The 19,775-nt window shown below is 45.1% G+C and overlaps 1 protein-coding gene across 1 annotated transcript in view; it reads right to left on the minus strand.

The window, feature by feature from the left end:
• The window catches only part of ABCA5 (ATP-binding cassette, sub-family A (ABC1), member 5), a 27,823-nt gene extending 8,684 nt beyond the window's left edge, over positions 1-19,139 (minus strand). The window contains exons 1-23 of the mRNA XM_008942516.1: positions 19,035-19,139; positions 18,163-18,367; positions 16,896-17,054; positions 16,588-16,685; positions 15,736-15,965; positions 14,172-14,313; positions 13,241-13,429; positions 12,805-12,952; positions 11,868-12,036; positions 10,244-10,302; positions 9,590-9,700; positions 9,204-9,379; positions 8,675-8,794; positions 7,793-7,931; positions 7,554-7,644; positions 6,976-7,115; positions 5,236-5,355; positions 3,934-4,135; positions 3,512-3,681; positions 2,772-2,905; positions 1,682-1,819; positions 848-961; positions 103-273 (exon numbers count right to left, since the gene is read on the minus strand). Of these exons, the coding sequence (XP_008940764.1) occupies positions 103-273; positions 848-961; positions 1,682-1,819; positions 2,772-2,905; positions 3,512-3,681; positions 3,934-4,135; positions 5,236-5,355; positions 6,976-7,115; positions 7,554-7,644; positions 7,793-7,931; positions 8,675-8,794; positions 9,204-9,379; positions 9,590-9,700; positions 10,244-10,302; positions 11,868-12,036; positions 12,805-12,952; positions 13,241-13,429; positions 14,172-14,313; positions 15,736-15,965; positions 16,588-16,685; positions 16,896-17,054; positions 18,163-18,367; positions 19,035-19,139 (3,330 nt within the window). The remainder of the gene's footprint in view (positions 1-102; positions 274-847; positions 962-1,681; positions 1,820-2,771; positions 2,906-3,511; positions 3,682-3,933; positions 4,136-5,235; positions 5,356-6,975; positions 7,116-7,553; positions 7,645-7,792; positions 7,932-8,674; positions 8,795-9,203; positions 9,380-9,589; positions 9,701-10,243; positions 10,303-11,867; positions 12,037-12,804; positions 12,953-13,240; positions 13,430-14,171; positions 14,314-15,735; positions 15,966-16,587; positions 16,686-16,895; positions 17,055-18,162; positions 18,368-19,034) is intronic.
• Between the last annotated feature and the right edge of the window lie 636 nt (positions 19,140-19,775).

A 19,775-nucleotide genomic window follows, 5' to 3' on the forward strand; every position in this document is an offset into this window, starting at 1 on the left:
AAAAATCCTGCTAAACCACCTAAGAAAAACAAAACTCTTGTAGAAAACAACACAACCATGCCCTGCCATGCCCACGTGGGCTCTGCTCCCCACTGTGCTCACCACAGCAAGGAACTTGCCCACGTAGAAATAAACACCATAGTGGAAGGCAAAGAGGCTGCCTATCATCAGGACGAGGATGGAGAAGAACAGTGGGAGGTCAACAACAGCTTGTCCAGTCCAGTAAGCAGAGGGATAAAGCCCTGCTATCTTCAGCTGTGTGTATGCTTTGATCTGTGACAGGAAAACACCACGTTAATGAAATGCTCATTAAAATTAACACTGTGTTCATCTGCCTCGGTGTGGGAGCAGGATCCTTCTAACAGGCTGATTTTACACTGATGTGGCGTGGCTGTGGTACCCAGTTATTGGTGATTTTAGCCACCAAAGGAGAAAAATAGTGTTTCCATGGAAAGACAAAGGGCTTTTCCCCATCCCTGGGGGTCTTTAAGGCCAGGCTGGAGGAGGCTCTGGGCAGCCTGATCTAGTGGGAGGTGTCCCTGCTCATGGCAGAGGGGTTGGAACTGGGGGATCCTTGTGGTCCCTTCCAACCCTGACAGATTCTGATTCTGTTTTAGCAGAGGACTTAGTAGTGTTGGCTTGATGGTTGTACTTGATGATCTTAAAGGTCTCTTCCAACCTAAAGGATTCTATGATTCTAAATGTGCTCTACCCTGGGCAGCAAACGGCAGTCACATCCATCCTGCTGTGCCTTACACCTCTCACAGCCAAAGGTGCTAAGATTTTCCCCCAAATCCCAGATTTTCCAGTTCTTGTGCAATCCCTGAATCAACTTCTGGGAGTTTACCTTGTGGTTTTCTGCATTATCCATGGCAAAGTAAGGTGGCATTCCAGTAATGATGATTCCCAGCAACACAGCTTCAAAATAGATCTCCAGTCTGAAAATTGTGTCTGGAAGATTCTGCAATATAAATCAGGTTTCTTCAACACCAGAATGTGCATGACCAAAAAAAAAAACAAATTTAGAATTGGTGCATGACTGTAAATGCTAAAACATAAACTCTGTGCATCTCACAGAATCATTTGGGTTGGAAAAGACCTTTAAGATCCTAAGTCCAACCACTGACCCAGCATTTCCAGGATGATCTCAAGATCATCTGAGCTGCAGCATGAAGAAAAATGCCTGTGGAAGTTTTTGGAATATTAGTAAGAGTGTCTTATAAACCCCTGGAGCATTTGTCTCCTGCAGCAGGTCCTCTCCTCTCCTAAAGGTTACCCCAGTTCTGCACAGAAGGCAGCAGAGCTCCAGCATTTGACCATTACAGGTAACCTGTAACAAACCCATAACAACTGCCCAACAGGACATCCCCTTTCCAATCCTCTTTTTCCTCCACTTCCACAAGCTGCAGAACAAAACCCCAGCACCTTGCAAGTCCTTATTAACTCTGCAGAGGTCCACACTGCACCACCAAGGACTTACTCTGCAGGCTGGGACTACTGGGGTCCAATCCTTCCTAAGAGCACAGTGCAGAGCACAGCCCCTGGTGCTGCAGAGAGCCCTGAGCAGCTTCTCCCTTGGTTTCCAGAGTGGTTTTGCAGCCCAGTGGCACCCCAGGGGTGCTCTGCCCCCCACCCCACGCCCAAGGCTGATGCCTGCCGTGCAGCCCTGGGTGCTGCTCACCTGGATGAAGGGGTTGCTCCAGATTTGGATGCTCTCTGTCACGTTTAGACCACGCAGAAGCAGGTTGCTGACAATATTCATCAACACTGGCAGGGAATGCACCATGGTGCTGTTGAAGACGAGCATGAAAACGTAGCTCTGGAAAGGGAAGGATGTGCTGTGTTAATTCTACACACAGGGTCGTGCCTTGGGAGGGCTCTCCTATGGGCTTAATTAAACCTGAACATCAGGGAAAATCTTAATTAAACCTGAACAGCAGGATAAATCTTTGTATAACAGGGTGCAGCTCTGGGCTGCTCAGGGGGGTTGTAACACGCAGCCTAATTCAGAAGAACAGTGATGCTCACAGAGAATAAATTATTTGGAATAAACTCCCAGAATGTTTAATGCAACTGTGCCACTATGACAACTGATGCTGCAGATAATTACAGTCTGAGAAGCAAAACACACAACGACCTGCACTCCTATGCTCTTGTTCATGCATTTAAAAACCAGCCAGGCAAAGATTGGGCAAGGGCTGCACTGTCCCACTAACTTTGAACAGTCTGCAGAGCAAGATTAAAAATGGGAAGCAGAGACAAGAGCTGGCACACTGCAAAGCAGCTCCTTAGCTGGAGATCAAACACCACCCCAACGTTCCAGTCTTTCTGACACTCCTCCAGTGACCACACTGAAAGGACTATGGACGATCCAGGAAACTCATTTTTTCTTTACACAGGAGAGCTCTGTGGAATTGTGCTTCTGTCAAAGTGTATAATTCAGCCAGGGTCATTAAAATAAATAAATAAATACAATTCCCAGGCCAGCTCTCTTGTGAAGTAAAATATTTCTCTTGGCTTTTTGGTCCTCGTGGGGAAGAAAGGGGGATGGAAGTTGGATTAATCTACCATAATTATCATTCTGGAAGAACACATATTTTGATATTTCCATTCTGTAACTACAAGTCCTCTTTGCAGGCCTCCTGTATAAGCAATATGCTATGACATTAATTGATTACATGGCTCAATATGTACCTTGCAGGCAAGAGTACAACAACCCCAGGCTCTTGTTTGCTCTCTGGGATAGGACTGACCCCATCTGTCCATCTTACCTGCCTGGACTCCAGCTCAAACACGTTTAAAGCTGCACTGTGAGGTGCAGCTGAGACGTAATCACTGTCATTGAACATCTCCAGGAGGATGTTCATGCTCCCAAGAGAGTGGACAATGTCATCAATATCTGCTTCTGGTGTAAGAGAGAGAACAACATGATTACTCATCACCAGCTCCAAGCATTTCCCACAAACTACTGATGCATTTTCTCACTCACACAACCCTAGGGTGAAACACTGAAAGTTTCAGCTGAACAGTTTGCTAAGAGAGCATTAAACCAGCAGCACTTTGATACAGTGCCTGGAGAAAGGACGTTGTGTTCAGCACCAGCTCCCAACAGCTCAACCAGGCACTTGTCTCTATCATCTGGATCTGATAAAACATCCCAATTTAAAACAAAACAGAAGTTTTTCATAAATGCTTTGTAGCAGGACTTCAATGTTGATGTAGCTCAATGTGTCCCTACCCAGTTCCTTCACCTCTCTGTCTCAGGACACAGCGAGCACAAGGCTGCCAGACACAGGAGGAGAAGGGAGATCTCTGAACCAAACCCTACAGCACAAAGGATACTCACTCTTTACCATCTCTGGGTACTTAGAAACTCCTCATCTGGGTTAATTTGAAGGAACTTTGTCCCCACCCTCAAAAGCAGCACACCCCATCTTTTCCCACCACATGAAATGCCATGTTAGAGAGGTGGAAAGAGGAGACAACCCATGGAGCATCCCTGCTCTCCTACCTGTGGAGTTCTGCAGCAGGAGGCGACTCCTGTACTTGTGATAGTCCTCCCCAGGCTTCAGCAAGTACAAATCTGGGGAAAGCCTGATAGCAGCTACAGAATTTTTGATGACGTGGTGGATGAAAAACAATAAAATCTGAACTACAAGGAAAATCAGAAAAAGCAACAACCTGAAAAGAAACAAAAGGTTGCCATTTTACTAAAATTCAACAAAAGCCAACCCAGTTTATGTCCATGTTATTAAAACTCCACCTCCCATGCCCCCCAGAAAGCCTGTAGCCAACAGTAATGGAGTGTTTCATACTTATTGGGTTTTAAATGTCATTATGGTGACAAAAATAATCTCATCCTGCCCCTTCTCTGGTGTTGTTTGAACAAGTCTGGAGAATTCTGTACAGAAATGAGAGAGGCCCAATACTTACATCACTCTCACACATTTATTTTCCCTCTTGAGACTGAGGAAATGAACTTTGGCTATGGTGGCCACCTGCTTCTTCCAGAGGGCTGCACTGCTCATGGCCAGCGCCCTGGTCTCCGAGAGCATCAGGAGGCTCTGCTCCATGTCATCCAGGGACTTGGTGTCTGTTTCATCCTGCACTTGCTGGGAACTGAACACGCTGTAATCTGAAAGAGGAGAGAGGGAAACTCTACAAATCTGCTGCTTGGGCAGAGCCATGTGGTTTGAGAGGGCAGAGCTGGAGAAAGCTGGGTAGCTGTTGATTCCTTCTCCCTGCTACTGCAGATGCCATCCCATCCCATCCCATCCCAAATGACACCCATCTCCCCCAAAGCTCTGAATCACACACCCAGCAGACACCTAAGGCAGATGATACCAATTTCTGCCAAGCTGGGTGGCTGTTGAATCCTTCTCCCTGCTACTGCAGATTCCATCCCATCCCAAATGACACCTATCTCCCCCAAAGCTCTGAATCACACACCCAGCAGACACCTAAGGCAGATGATACCAATTTCTGCCACTCAAAAGGTGCAATTTGCCCCAATATCATCCCATGTCCACCCCTGTATTATTCAGCACCAGTTAAACCCCCTTACACCCACACAAAAGCTTTGCAGAGCAGGGTACTTTCCTCCCTGTATCACACAGGAAGCTCTACAAAGATTAAGATAGCTTAAACCATTTAAAATTGACATCAAAAGAAGAACTGTATAATTCTGGAGTAACATTAAGTGGCCCTAACTTTTAATTTGAATTGAAAGTTCATTTAAAGGAAGGGAAGAAAGACAAGTTGAGTTATTTCAGCCTTAATTGCAGGTTACTAATGTTACTGTTCGTGCAGAAGGCTGGAAATGCACAGTATAAAATTTATTTCCAGTTTGTTGAGAGGAAGCTCCATCAGGGAAATAAAGCACATTTTAAAAAGCTGGCCATGAAGAGTGCAACTGCAGAGCAGAGAAGTTAGATGGAAGTGCACTGGCTGAAATATTAATTACTGCAGAGACAACCAGTAAAAAGCTTTCCCCCTGGATCCTCCCAGAATTGCTCCTCACCTGACTCACTGCTTCTGTGTGTTTCTCATGTTAAATCTTTCCAAGCCTGGAACCCCTTGAGACCAAAGGAGCCCCAGGTGCTCTGCAAGAGGATTTTTTATTCTTACCTCCATAGCAAAACTCCTTCTGGCAGTGATGTTCATGGGTAACTCCACACTAATTAAGACTAAATCAAATAGGAGGGGAAACAGGAGACCAGCCACGGCCCATCCCACCTGCTTGATCAATCTCAGCCTCAACTTCCAGCTTCAGATAGACATCCTCCAGTGTTGTCATGGACACGCCATAGGTGATAACACCCAGGTGGGAATGAGTGTCGAGGTCAGAAAACAAGCCTGGAGACAGAAGAGAAGCATATTGGTTGCTCTGAACAATGAGATCATCTCCCACGAGATCTTCCAGCCCATCAGAGGCATTCCTACAGCCCTTCTGCTTGGTACAAAAATGCAGGTGATGTGGAACATGATTGCTTCATTGTGAAGATCCAGGTCACTTGAGAACCAAAGTAGAGATGAGCTCTTTTTTAGCACAAAACCTTTCAGCCTCTGTGGTCAGGTATGGGACATGTGGCAAGTTTTCCTGGAGCTGTAATGGTTCTGAAAACCACCTCAGCATCCTAAAGCTGCTGGGCTCAGAGCTGCCTCCTGGAGCCCCTCTCCTGGAAGGATCACACACAGGGACTGCAGGACAGCTTCTCCTACCTAGGTCCCTGCCAACACACAGAGATTTTACCAATATAACCATGGGGTGATTTTAATATATGCATCTACATATACATATAGACACACACATCTAAGAGCTGCAGGTCAGCAGGAGGTCCTGGGCAGCATGCACAGCTTGAAGACCCAAACTGCATTCAGATTAAGGACACTTCTTAGCACCTTGGGATGAAAAAAAACCCCCACTATTGGTCTCTTGCCAGTCCTATAAAGTGAAGGACTTGACAAAATGAAGAGCTTCAGAGCCAAGGTCACCCTGAAGGGAACTGCAAATGGATAAAATGGGAAGAGCAGTTGGATACCCAACGATGCTCATCAGATCTCCATGATTTCTTCTGCCCCAGTAGCTGAGGCACATTCCTAACCTTGGCCTCTCCTTAAAATAATCTGGGGGAATGGATTCAGTCTTGCATAAAGATGTCTGTGCTTCAAAAGTACACACAGTGCCTGCTAAAGGTAAAGCTGATGAATTATTAACTGGTTAAAAGCAGTGGGGAAAAGAAGGATGTATGAAACACAAGCTGCATATTTATATCAGTATTGACTCTCCCTGAGCTTTCCACACAGAGCAAAGGACACACTGTTTCTCCATCTTCTCAAGAAGGAGCCTCGTGTAGGTCTGCTCAGATAATTGCTGCCATCTAGTGAAACCAACACATCTGCTCCAGGCTCCTGCTCACCAGGGGACCTTCAGGCAGCAACATGATGCTCTCTGCAGCCTGCAGCAAGGTTGAAGAGGAAGGTTGCCCACAGAAGCTGTGGACACCCCATTCCTGGAAGTGTAGAAGGTCAGATTGGTTGGGGCTTTGAATAACCTGGTCTAGGGGAAGTTGTTGGAAAGTTAAACCTTTAAGGTCCTTCCCAACCCAAACCATTCTATGATTTCTGTAGGACTTGGGAATTTCTGGCTTGCTGCCAGAGGTCAGTCCTGCTCATTAAAACACTCTGCAATAAGATGATGCTTCAGCAAGGACCAAGGGACTCTTGGACAACAGGGTCTCTTCTGCTCCAGGCACCTCATCAGCACTTGCTGTGGGGTACCCACATCCCACAGCCTCCTTGGAGGAGATGCCAAGGTCCTCACCTGCCCAAAAACCACCTCGCTGAACGCTCACCAGCCAAACCACAGCTCAACAATGAACATGCATAAAACACACACAGGCAGATGTGATGAATTTCAGGGGAACTGGAGGTGACAGCCACACTTGATGGATTTCTCTGCACTCCCATCAATACCTGCAAACTTGTCCATGTCCTTGAGGGGCAGGGTGTACACGAGCTGCTCGTCGTTCTCCTGGATGAGGCTGGCTGCAGGGATGTGCTGCCTTATCAGCGAGGTGGTGGCTTCAGTGTTGCAGTAGGCATCGATGTGCATGCTAAGAAAGGAGAGGATGAGAAGTTGGGGTTTTAAAGCTCACTGTTCTCCTCACGCCTGCACAGAATCACAGAGTGGTTGGGGTTGGAAAGGACCTTTCAAGGTCATCTAGTCCCACCTCCCTGCAGGGAGAAGGGACATCTGCAGCTAGAGCAGGGTGCTCAGAGCCCCATCCAATGTGACCTGGGATGGTCCCAGGGATGGAGCATCCACCAGGGGAACCTGGGCCAGGATCCTATCACCTTCAGTGTCAAAAATGTCCTTATATCCAGACTAAATCTATGAGCACCAGAATGATCATCCAGCAGAGCACCAAACATTTAGTACCAAGATGACAAAAGGATCTTTTGGGGGGGCAGGGGGTGCCATCTGACAGATTCCAACAGAAGACAATGACAAGATGTGCTGTCACCCAGCAGATGTGACACAAAAGCAATACCTCAAGCGGTAGCCAATCCCCCATTTGCTTTTGAGAAAGAGAGATGATCCAAGGCATTTGAGCATCCCTTGAGAGATGACAGCTTTACGATCTAGAAACAAAAACCAAGAAGGCCCTTTGAATCAGATTAACAGTTTGCTCCAAAATCAATTATCCATTTCAAATCAAGGTGGCTGCACGGCTAGAGGAGCATCACCTCCTGCTCCATCAGGTAGCCAGGGGCTCGTGGCAGGACTCACCAGCCAGGATATCAGCCTCATCCATGAAGTGGGTGCTGAACACAGTCACATGGTTTGCTTTCCTGCTCTTCAGGAGGTTCCAGACGATGTGTCTGGAGCATGGGTCCATGCCTGCAGTCGGCTCATCCAGCAGCAGAACCTTGGTGCAAAACCAAGAGGTGTTTGCAAAGCCACGTGCAAGGGGCTGACCTCAGGAAATCCTAAGGAACAGGCACTGGGCTTTCTGTTTGAAGCCTCCTAGTTAGTTTTCCAAGTCACACAGCAGCCATCCTCACTATGCTTCTACTAAACTCCTCTCCTCTTGTGGCAAATGGAAAAATCCTAGAGGAAGTTTAACACCACAGCCTCTTTTATTCTGCTTCTAGTACAATGATGTTTAGCTTCAGATTCACTTTCTATCAAGGGATGGTTAAACACACACAGATGCTTCCAAAATCCCAGGGAACTGTCACACACATCTTTTTTAAACACAGATCTTCCAGGCCAGGAATAATAGATGTGGAACACAAAGAGCTCTCCAGCTCCATCCCTGCTCCACATGCCTGGATGGCTTTGCAAAGTCTCCAGCAGTTTTGCTGTTGGGGATTAAATGTTACCTGCCAGAAATGACATAAAACTTGTCATGCTGTTGATTTCACAGAGAGATAAATCCAGAGCTACTGCCATCACCTGAACCATTGATATCCTCAAGCATAAAGGTTCAGATATTGAAGTAATTTTAATTGTTTAAAACCATAAGTGAAGGGAAAAAAGGGCGACAGCTGCTGCAAGTAAAAATTTCTGCATCTTAAGGTATTATTAGATGCATTAGTTTTGACAAGGAGACATCAGCTGTGAGGTGTGTGAGTGACAGCAAGTTGGGAACATCTCCATCACACTCACCTTTGGGTTGCCAAGAACAGCAACTCCCACTGACAGCCTCCTCTTCTGCCCCCCACTCAGTTTTTTAGCTTGGTTGTCTCTGATAGGCTGCATATCCAAATCCAGCAACACTTTCTGCACCTTTAAAACATAAGAAACACATTTATTTTTAAAACAAAAATTCTATTTTTTTATTTTAACCAGATTATTAACAATTAACGTTCAAATTAACTGTCCCTAATTCACTTTGTGCACCCTGCTAAGGAACCTGCACATCCCAGAGCAGGGGTTTAAGTTCCAGCATCCTGAGGAAGTTCAAAGGTGTCTCTGCTTGAACACAAATGGGTTTAAATATTCTTTTCCTAGGAAGCTTATGAAATAACAGTTTAGCTTTGTAAAAATATCTGCCTGTAGCTCTTTGTCTGTTGTCCTATCAAGTGATAGTTCCCTGCAGACTTCCCTCATGGAGATACCTGTGCAATGTGAAGGGGTTTTGTCCTGCAGGTTAAAAATGAACACACAAGACACGAGCTGTGCCCAGCAGATTTACCTCCTGTATCAGATCATTCTGAGGGATGCCTTTGATGGCAGCAAAGATGGAGAGGTTCTCCTCCACAGTCAGGATGTCAAAGTGGATGTCAGACTGGGGGCACACCCCCGCGATCTGCCGCACTTCCAGCATCTCATCGATTTCTGACACTCTGTGCCCATAGACAGAGACAAACCCTAAAAAAAAAAAGAGAAAAAAAACCAGCAGCAATGACCAGAGAGGTTTCCAACAGCCAGAGACCAGGCTCACATGGAAGAGAATCCAAAGTGGATTCTTCTAGATGTTATCCAGAGAGGCACTGGGTGCATCCCGAAATCATGGGACAGGTGAAGTGCTGTTTTTCCAGAGGAGGGTCCTCCAGCCCCCCTGCCACAGGAGCAGCTCACCATCTGTTGGTGGACACAGCCCACAGAGGATGTTCATCAGCGTTGTCTTCCCAGTCCCACTGTGCCCCAGCAGAGCCGTGATCTGACCCTCGTAGATGTCGAAGGATAAATCTGGTGGCAGGAGAGAAATCAGGTGCAGGAGAAAGGGGAGACGTCAGCAGCGAGCTCCTGGCACCCAGAGCTGGCTCCATTCAAATACTGACATATGGGGTATGCATTTAACTCCCTGCTCCAGGGGAATTCCTACCTCCAGACCCTAACGTGGGCTGGGATTGCTGGGCTGGGACGGTCCCTGCACTGGCTGTGGGGTGGCCACGCTCCAAAGCCAGATTGGGGAATGAGATGAAAACATCAGGGAGATGGGGCAGGGAAGATCATATCCCCAAGGACCCGGGCAGGGGAGGAGCAACAGGGGTGATGCCAGCGTTGTCTTTAGTGATGGAAGGGCTCCTCTTTTGGGGCTACCATTTTAAACATGATTTCTGCCCGAGCAGTGAGAGAAGACACACGTGCACATCTGGCATTCATGCCCCAAGGTTCCCACCCCACTCAAAGAAACCCAAAAGCCCAAACTGAAACACAAAAGACCACTTGACAATTCAGCTATTGCTCCTCTGCATCTGATAAGCAGCTAAAAAGCTAAAAGGATCTTACTTCTGAGAGCCTCCACAGTTTCCCCCTTTTTCCTGAATGTTTTCTGAACACAGCTGATTCTGAAAGAAGACACGTCATTTTATAAACTATTTTAGGATCTTTACATGTCATTTTGAATGATGAACACTTGGCAACAGTTACAACAAGATGACCATACTCAAAGTGGGTCTAGACATGTTAAAGACCCATAAAGGCAAGTCAAGAGATGGGGAATCTTGTCACAGAACTCAGTTCCTCTCCACCCTGGTATTAGAAAGCTTTTCCTGGTCACCTTTTGAGGCATTTCCTATGGTGACAGACCAACTCATTTCAAATATGTGTTTTTTTTTTCACATAGTAGAACAATGCACTAGAGGTTTCCCAAGCTAGAAAAGGCAACAGCTACTCCCCAATAATTTCACAATACAACAGAAGACTCAAGAGACACGATATGGAAAAGAGATGTTAGTAGAACAGGCTCCAAAGATGTGACTGCTAACAGCTCTTGATTAAAATTAGGCAAAAGAAAGCAGATATCCTTCACTCCAAGAAAGGTGAAAACCTTCCTTCCAACTCCACTGTTCCTCAAGATGAAAAAAACCTCAGTTTATCCAAAGGCACCATGTGAAGGATGGGTTTTGGAAGTCTGGCCAAATGAAAATGAGGCTAGGGAGTGGATCAGAGGTCTGACTAGTGGGGAGGAGAACTGGGCATGAAATAAAACACAACCTGTCCATGTAAAGATGGCAAGACAGTGTGATAATGATGGAGACCTAGTGGAGGGATGCTATGGAAAGAGTCCAAGGTGGCTGAATAATGCAAAAATGGCCACAATGTTCTCCTGTGAACATCACGATTAGAACTGGACCCTTCAACCTATGGCAGATGTCCAAAGAGATATGGATAGCATGGACAACATGAGACTTGTTCTGGTCACTAGGCTCAAGTATTTATTTGAGACTAGTGGAGCCAACCAGGAGTGAAGATGCAGAGCTCCCCAACTCACAACAGGCTATGCCACTGGAAAATGCTGGAAACAAGGGCTAGAAAGGAAGATATTGAAAATAATGGGTGACACTAAAAATGCATGACAGTCCAGATGTGAGACAGGTGACACCACAGGCAATGTGAAAGAGGAGAGGGTGGACATCTGCTTCTCAGTGTTGTTCCACCCTTTTAGCTACAGCAGCTGGGTCAAACCACCACGAAGTTCTCCTCTGGTCTACAGAGGACACAGCAGCCTCCACACAAACCTAGAATTCAGCTTTTCCTCCTCAAACTGCCTGTTACCAGAAACTAAAGCCTCCCAGAAGAGTGGGCGTGTCAACATCTGCAACCGCTTACGCCTCTCGTGGCCTCGCTGCAGCTGAGGGAATGGAAAACCAGCCGGGCTGGAGAGGACTCCAGCTGAAGGAATACAATCCACAAACAAACCCTTTCTTTAAACCCAGCCATTTATCCTTTGGAGAGCATCCACGCCGCCGATGAAGGGGCTTTGCTGAGAAGGGGAGGCTGTGCAATGCATACCATATGCTATTTGAATCCGACGCCCGGCGAGCTGGCAGTGCTGCTCCAATCACCCAAGAAAACATCCCAGACCCCTGTGCTCTGCTAATCCCCACGTGGGGCAGGGCAGGAATTGTACCTGATGGCTTCTTTCCCCTGGAACTCTGAGGGGACGGGTTCCACGATCTCACTGAAATTCAAACTGCCGTTGACGCTGCTCTCGTACAGCTCCTTGTAGTTTTTTCGACTCTTTGACCAAAAAGAGGGCTTCATGAAGAAAAAGGGAGCCCGCCGGAGTCCAAACTCCCCTGCACAGCAAAGGCAAAAAGAGAATTTCTTACCAGCGACTGCAGAGATTTGTCAGCTCTTGGTTTTTAGCTGGCAAAGCCCCGAGCTGTCCTGCTCGAGGTTTCGGGGCCAGCCTGCACCCCCATTGCTGGTGGGATTTCAGCAGCCAAGGTTTCATCAGCTGCATTTAAGCCACGGTTCCCATCAGCACTGCTGGCAGGTTCTAGTTTTGCCAAGTGTTTAAATATATGTGCAAATCTCCTTCTATGTAAGAGAAATCCCCCCGAGCTGAAAGAACGGCGACTCGAACACAGGCAGCAGAAACCCAGAGAGCTCAGAGGCAAAAGGAGCTGAAGGGCTTAACCAGGCATTAGGCACCAGATTAACAACTTCATTCTGCATTTCACCTTCAACTACTGCTGTCAGAGGGAATGGTCTGGAGCAGGCAGAGCTGTCTTTAGTTTTCAAGCCAGAAAGAGCAAATTGCAAAGGCTGAGGCACTAGTAACCCGGTGAGGAAGCTCTTCCTCTAGAAAAAGGGTAGCAAAGTTCAGCTGGCAATTCTAAACAGGCCCATACCCCTCCTCACATCTCACAGTTTTCACAGAATAGAAATTATTTCAGTTAAAAGCATCCCGAGCCACAGCTTAAAATGTATTTGCAAACAGCAAATTTTCCACAGTTGAAATGAAGCCAGAAATGCCACCAGCCAGGTCAAGCTGGGGGCTCAGGACTTGAGGAATTGGTAACACCAGCACAGTTCAGTTCAATTTTTCCTCATGAACATACCTGGGATAACCTGATCAAGGTAGACAGCTACAAGCAGATAAAATATGCTATCCAGCACCAATAAAATAAGGGAGATAAAGAGTGGGTAAGGACCACGAGTTAGATTTGCAAAGGTTGCACCATCTTCATAGTCTTCTAGATGCATGACCTGGCAAGAAACACAGAAAATTGGAGGTGTTACACAGCAGCACTGCAGCAGTCTGGAGAGGTATGACAGGATGGTGGAAAACTAAGCCACACTAAAGAAAAATGAATTAAAAAGTGGCTGAGACCACAGCAATGAACACAGAATAACAGTTGATTGATGGTGCATCGTATTTTGATGCTAAATTACCATGGGAAGTTATTGAACTTGGAAAATTGGAGTTTTTCCCCACCACCATCAGTTTATTAGAAAAAAAAGCAAATATTGAAGGATCTCCAGCAGGACATTTACCTGTGCAACACCAACCAAGAAGCTGCACTGACACAAGGGGCTGAGAATCCACACGAGGGACTTGGGGAAATCCTCCAGCAGGACAATATTCAGGCCCACAAAACCAAAGGCCAGCGTCGCCAAGAACTCCACTATACCCACGTGCTTTGACTTTTTAAACAGAGGAGTCAGCATAAGTGCAAAGAAAACCTAAGAACAGATTAAAAAATACCAGAAGGTGTTATATTGAAAAAAAAAAACCCAAAACAATAAAGCAGTGTATAGAAAAGCTAAAGTAAAAACATCACGGTTTCAATTTTGCCACTATCATCAGATAATTTTGCTGGTACAATCACTGAAACATTCACCTACATCCTTCACTTTCCTTACAAACAGATCATTGGGAGGGACAGATTTCCCAAAGGTGCCAGATCAGGGAAAATATAGTAAAAGAAAGATAAGGAGTGGTACAGCTGAGTGTGCAGATACACCCTGGTTAAGACACCTTCCATAAACAACTAACTAGTTCTGCACTGGTCACTTATGAACTCAGACAACCAATCTGCTGTATAAATTAATCCCCTGACCTTCAATTAGGGTTTTAATGTTACACTATATAGCAATAGCAAACATTTAGAAGAGGACATGGGTTTGGAGTTCCAAACGGTGCTGTGCAGTGTTGTCAATTCAAAGAAAAGATGGTTATAAACTCAGATATTTCAGTAAGGACAGATATTTCTCATAGGGATGGTCAAGAGCTGTACAACATCCCAGAGAGGATCCCAGGAAGGGGATGGGGACAGGGAAGATGTCCACCACTGTCTGCTCCTGCAGAAGCTACCTTTGTTCCAAATGCTTTAGGAGAGAGGATAAAATCAGATGGGAATGGGAAATAAAAACCCCAAACAACAGGGATGGGATGCTGAAATTCAACAAGACCAGGAGTACTTACTGAAGAGATTCCATACAGGAAAAAAAGGAGAAATATCACAAAGGCACTGCTCTGGGGAAAGAGGGAGGAGGCTGTTGCAATCACTGCCATGAGAATGGACATGACAAAGATCAGGTTTGTGTAGAGCAGCACCCAAGAAAGCCTAGGAGCAAAAAAAAGGGGGGGAAAAAGAACAGAAATCAGTCAATAAATTCCCAGCCTGCATGATTCACACTCAAAACTACCTAAAACTACCACTCTTTAATATTCCAAACAGCTGCACCAAAGGACAAGCCTGCAACAAAACAAGAGCCCTCAAATAAAAAGAGCTTTTGTAAACATCCCTGTAATTGTTCTAGGCACCAGAGCACACAAATCAAGACTGATACACACCAGAAAGATAAACAATTAGATGATTCAAGGATGTATTTTTTTTTTCTAAACTTGCATAATTAATTCCCTGGTATAACCAAAAGAGGGTAACTGAGGAGTAGGCTTCAATAATTAAAGAAATTCTATTTAAAATTTAATACACTAGTCATTTCAGTAGCTGGGCAAGGTAATAAAATCCTTTTCTTTTTAAAAAACAGAGCTGCAAGTCTGTGAGCAATTCTGAGCTGAGGAAACAGGGGCAGTGTGGGTGCAGGGGGTAAAAACCAACACGTCCTCCTCAGCAGTGAGTGTCTGAGTTCTGCTCAGTGGCCACCCAAAGGTGCATCACCAGTGTGCCTGTGCAGATTGCTCCCATTTCACACTGGGAAAAATGAAATTATTTTATCCAGATCAGAGATGCTTGACACTGAGGGGTGAGTGGGGACAGTGACACTGAGGGTGAGGGACTCAAATCAATCAGATTTGTCACCAAGGATGTACCACAAACACACAGGACTGCTAGAAAAGGAATAAACCAACACCAACCAGAAGAAAAAATAACCCAGGCAATCCCAGCTGGCTGTTACAGGCCAGCAGGGAAAGATGCTAAAATGGGAAAGACAAAGTTAAATCCACTTTTATCTCTGTGACTATCCATGATTTCAAATGGGTACATCCTCTCATTTGGGAAAATGCCACCATTATATTTCACAGGGCTGTTTCCATCACTGTCAGGAAACAAATTAAACCTGTTGCTCAGACTGCTCTGGCATCTGAAATTATAAAGTTAAATTAATTTAATTATGTGTCAGGGAAACTACTTCTAAGCTCTGAAGAGAGACTGTAGGTTGAGCCTCCAGAAAAAGAGGCACTGAGCCCAAAATATATAAAACCAATAAAAACCAAACTGCATAAAAATCTCACACATCACCACATTTAATCTCTCCAAGTCTGGCATAGCTTTACATGCATAAACCCAACAGTATTACTCTGCTGTTTACTTCTTAAAATATTCCTATTTTCATGACACCACAAGTATTGCTACGTCAGGTTTTACAGAGTATTTCAACTTTTAGGCTGTTTGCAGTTAATCAGACTGAAAAAACTTAAAAAGCTGGAGGAGGAGACAGAGGAATTTTCCATTCTTTTAAAAAAAATTATGTATTTTACATTTGTTTTATGAAAGAATGGGTTATACCAAACACTCACATACCAAAAGGCAGTGTCATGCAGTCCCAGTATTTTTAAGAACTCCTTCAACTTCCTCTCCTTTTCTGCCACAATATGAATTGCCAAATAATACCCAAAGGGTGAGAAAGCGATCACCAGGTAAATTAAGATGATTGCACGAGGGAAATTATCTATTTCCACCACTGCAGCCTCTCCCATCACCATTGCTCTCGTCCGTTCAAGTTGTTCCCAAACTGATTGATTGGTCTTCAGCTGGAAGGAGGGGAAGGAAGAGTTATTTCTGCATTGCTCCTGATTTCACAGCCCTGCAGCACCAGCCCTGGTGCAACCCCACGTGCACAGCCCCAGCCTCCTGGAGAGGCAAAACCTTGCTGTCCCCACACCCAAGGCCACAAGCATGGAAATTGGAGAGAAAATGAATCCTCTTGCAATTCCCATCACCTACAAGGGCAAGAGAGACTCTCACGATGAGCAGCATGGTAGGAGAGAAATGGAGACAAGGGCATTGCTGGCAAATCCTGACAATAATACACTGAATTTTCTGCAGCCCCTTATGGTCCAGCATCTTAAACAGCATTTCAGGCAAGCACTGCTAAGCCTTCACGTTTTGATGACCGCTGTGATCTATGGTCTGGGCTCATTTAGACACAAATGGAGACAAATGTTCACATTTTTCAACTGGACAAGGACACTTCTGTGTAAAATATGGCCAAAAGCATAGGAAATATTCTGTCTCTTCACCAGATTTGGGCTAATTTTTGATACAGCATTGTTAGATAATTAACAGACAGCACCACAAAACCAGTCAGAGCCAAGGCAGTCCACAGATCCAAACCTCCTGGGGTTTATTATAGGTTTTTTTTTTCAGGTTTACCTGTATAATTGCAGCATCAATGCAGGCTTGCAGAGCTGTAAATCCTGAGCTCCAGTATGTTACAGACTCACACACCTTCCTCAGGCTGGAGCAGCTGGCTGCAGAATAAGGCAAAAAAGTCAAAAATAAAAGAGTTAGAACTGCCCTGGCCCTAGGGTGAAGATGGCCCAGCCTGAGGTCATCCATTAGAAATGGTGGAAAACAACTTCTGTATAGCAATATATGCAATGTCAAGCCAAAAAATCCAAAAAGAGGGAATGATTTGTTAGTTTATCCCCTTGGATACACCCAACAGTTTGGACATTCACCTCTGGACTCCATATAAAGGGAGGACATGGCGACAGAATCAGGAAACCTCAGCTGGTAGGACATGTCATCCTTGAACACCACGCCCACGAAGGTGGGGGGTTTAAAAGCACTGGCCTCCTGCAGCTCCTCCTCACTCAGATACTCCTCTGTGATGATGTCTGTGAGACAGAAGAGATGATCACGTTGATGCAGGTATCAGCAGAGCAGGAAGAACTGTGCAACAGTTAGAGCAGCATCACCTGAATGAGTTCTTTGGTTTTGGAGAGATCTATAGAAAGATACAGGGTTATACTTTTATATTTTGTGTATTCTCCCAAACAGAAACCTGCAGGACTGATACTCAGCAGCATGGTAATTAAAATTTAATCCCAAATCTTCCCTTTTCCCCCCCTTCTTTTTGCTGCTCCAACAGCTTCTGTGCCCCAACCCTCTGCTGGTGACCTGAGAACTGATTTTGCAGCTTGAGCACTTTTCAAGAAGGACACATAAAATGGTGCAAAGGGATAAATATACAAAACCAGAGTATTTTGCCACAAACTTCAGCAGAGGATTGGAAGAAGATGGGCTGCAGGGGCAGAAAGTGGAACCATTTGCTCTCAGCAGCTGAGAGTACCCATAAGGAAAATGCAGATGTTGGGCTGGGCTGTTTCTCCAGGTACCTTTGAAGCATGGAAGAGAACTAAAGACACCAAATTAAAAATACATCAGAGTGGATTTGGAGAGATACGTTCCCACTAGATGTGTGAGCAAAAGAAAAAAGTCTTTAATAAAGAAAAAAAAAGTGAAAAGTTGCTTACAGCAGAAGAGATGAAACAGTGTTAATTGTTTTTTAATGCTGATTCCCATTAAGATTTTGTTTTGATAGTAACAACAGGATAGAAAACACAACCTAAAATATCTGCAGGACAGCATCACGTCCTGGATTTGCCCAGGATGTCCCAGGAGAAGTATTAATCAGCCCTAGAGGTGTTCAGGGGCTTTCTGCACTTGGCATTTGGGTCCTCCCAGCACCTTTCCTGCAGCCACAGAACACTTATGGGATGCAACAGGAGAACGGGAAGCACTTTGAGCTGGTGGCACCAGAACATTTGCCAAGCAAGCAATTAAAAAAAACCCTCAAAACCCCTTCACAGCCTGTTGTCTATCTGGGATGGAAAATAAATGCTTGGGTTTTTTATCAGCAGCAGCAACAGCGAGCTCCCTCTGCGAACAAAAGCCATGGCACGAGGTACACTGAGAGGAACACAAAGCTCAGGGTCTGGATACCTTCCTCAAAGCTATCAAAAGCCACTTTCTTCATGATTTCTCGTGCCATTCGGGTTGGAGGCGTGTAGCCAATGACAAAGTTCACCAGCATGGAGGTGTCCAGAGGGCCCAGGTTGGTGTTGTCCACCTCGTCGTATTTCCTGTGCGGGTGCATCATGCTCATCAGAATGAGCCAAAAGAGGAAAAAGAGTGGGAAAAGGACCTCCTGAGCAAAGAGAGAGAGAGAAATACCAAAACATCAAAGAACAGTCACAGAAACAAGGATTTCTGAGAAGTTTATCTTAGTTACACGAAGCTTAAAGGAGGGACTGCTGAGTTTAATCGCTTGGCTGTTAAATTCTCTGAATGTTCTCAATGCAACAGTGATTTTAATGCAAATCCTTCTCTGGCCCTGAAGCAGGATTTTAATTGCATGCATCGGTAGCCTAAGAAGTCATTTTAAGGTACAAAGGGACAATTCTACATGCTTTAAATATCAGCAAACTTATGCTGTTTGGACAGTAGCAAAACACAAACCACGAACCATTAATCATGTGCAGCCAAGCATTGCACTGTCTTTTCTGCACCCCAAAATTCACCTTAAAGTAGCATAAACATCACCTATGCACAGAAATGATAAAAATCTTCTGGAGAGGCCCAGTCCCACTATACTGCTCAGTAATGGGTGCAAATGCTTTTAAAAATGCACCCAGATTGCAATATTAATTCAAAGTTTATCTTCTGGATAATGCCTTACCCATCAGGATACATTTTCAACCAAAGGGTCACAAAATACCTTTGGAAAAAGCCTTTTTCAACCCAGAATTCAGAGTAAAACTTGAACACAGAATAACTGCAGACACCACAGCAGCAGGGCACAAACCTGAACTCACCTGAACGCTGCTTTTTTTGGTTCTACACTTAATAAGGCAGTTCTTGAAGAGGAGAGCTCTGGTTTGCCTCCATACTCCTGCTTCCCTTGGAGCTGTTGGTGCCATTTTTCAAGCCTGAAGAAAAAAAAAAGGACCAAAATCAAAATACAAAATCAAAATCTATATTAAATGACAAAATAATTTAAAAAGGAAAAGCTGGGCAGCTGCAGTGTACAGTATCTCCTATTTTTATATTTCATAGGAATTGCTAATTTTCAGTTTTTCATGTTTTAAATGTCTTCCAGTAAATATGCCCATGACAAGAAGAAATGGCCAGGACTGGCTGACAGGGACAGAGCTGGGGAAACTGGCTGGGAGAGGCTTTGAGAAGCCCTGTCTGAACAACCCTCCACCCAGAGGCAGCATCATCTCTACGTGAGCTCACAACCCCAGCCAACCTGGGCTTACTTTCATTTTTGCTACCCTTAAACTACAAATCAAAGTATTTCTCTGGAAGCAGAATTCCAGTGCCCATCAGATGGGCTCTGGGCAGCCAGCCAGACTGATGCATCTGCAAACAACAAGAGCCACCTCACCCCAGGCAAACTGTTCAATTTACCATGAGTAACCCCCTTCCATTCTGGAGCAGATCCAGCACAACTTCTTTTCATTATTTTTTTACCTTTTCATTAGGCTGGCTGCAGTGCTGAAGATAACATTTTGGAAAATAAAAATAAATCACAATACAATTGAAAACACTCT

Source organism: Merops nubicus, unplaced genomic scaffold (genome assembly GCF_000691845.1).
Source record: "Merops nubicus isolate BGI_N331 unplaced genomic scaffold, ASM69184v1 scaffold3146, whole genome shotgun sequence".
NCBI lineage: Eukaryota > Metazoa > Chordata > Aves > Coraciiformes > Meropidae > Merops > Merops nubicus.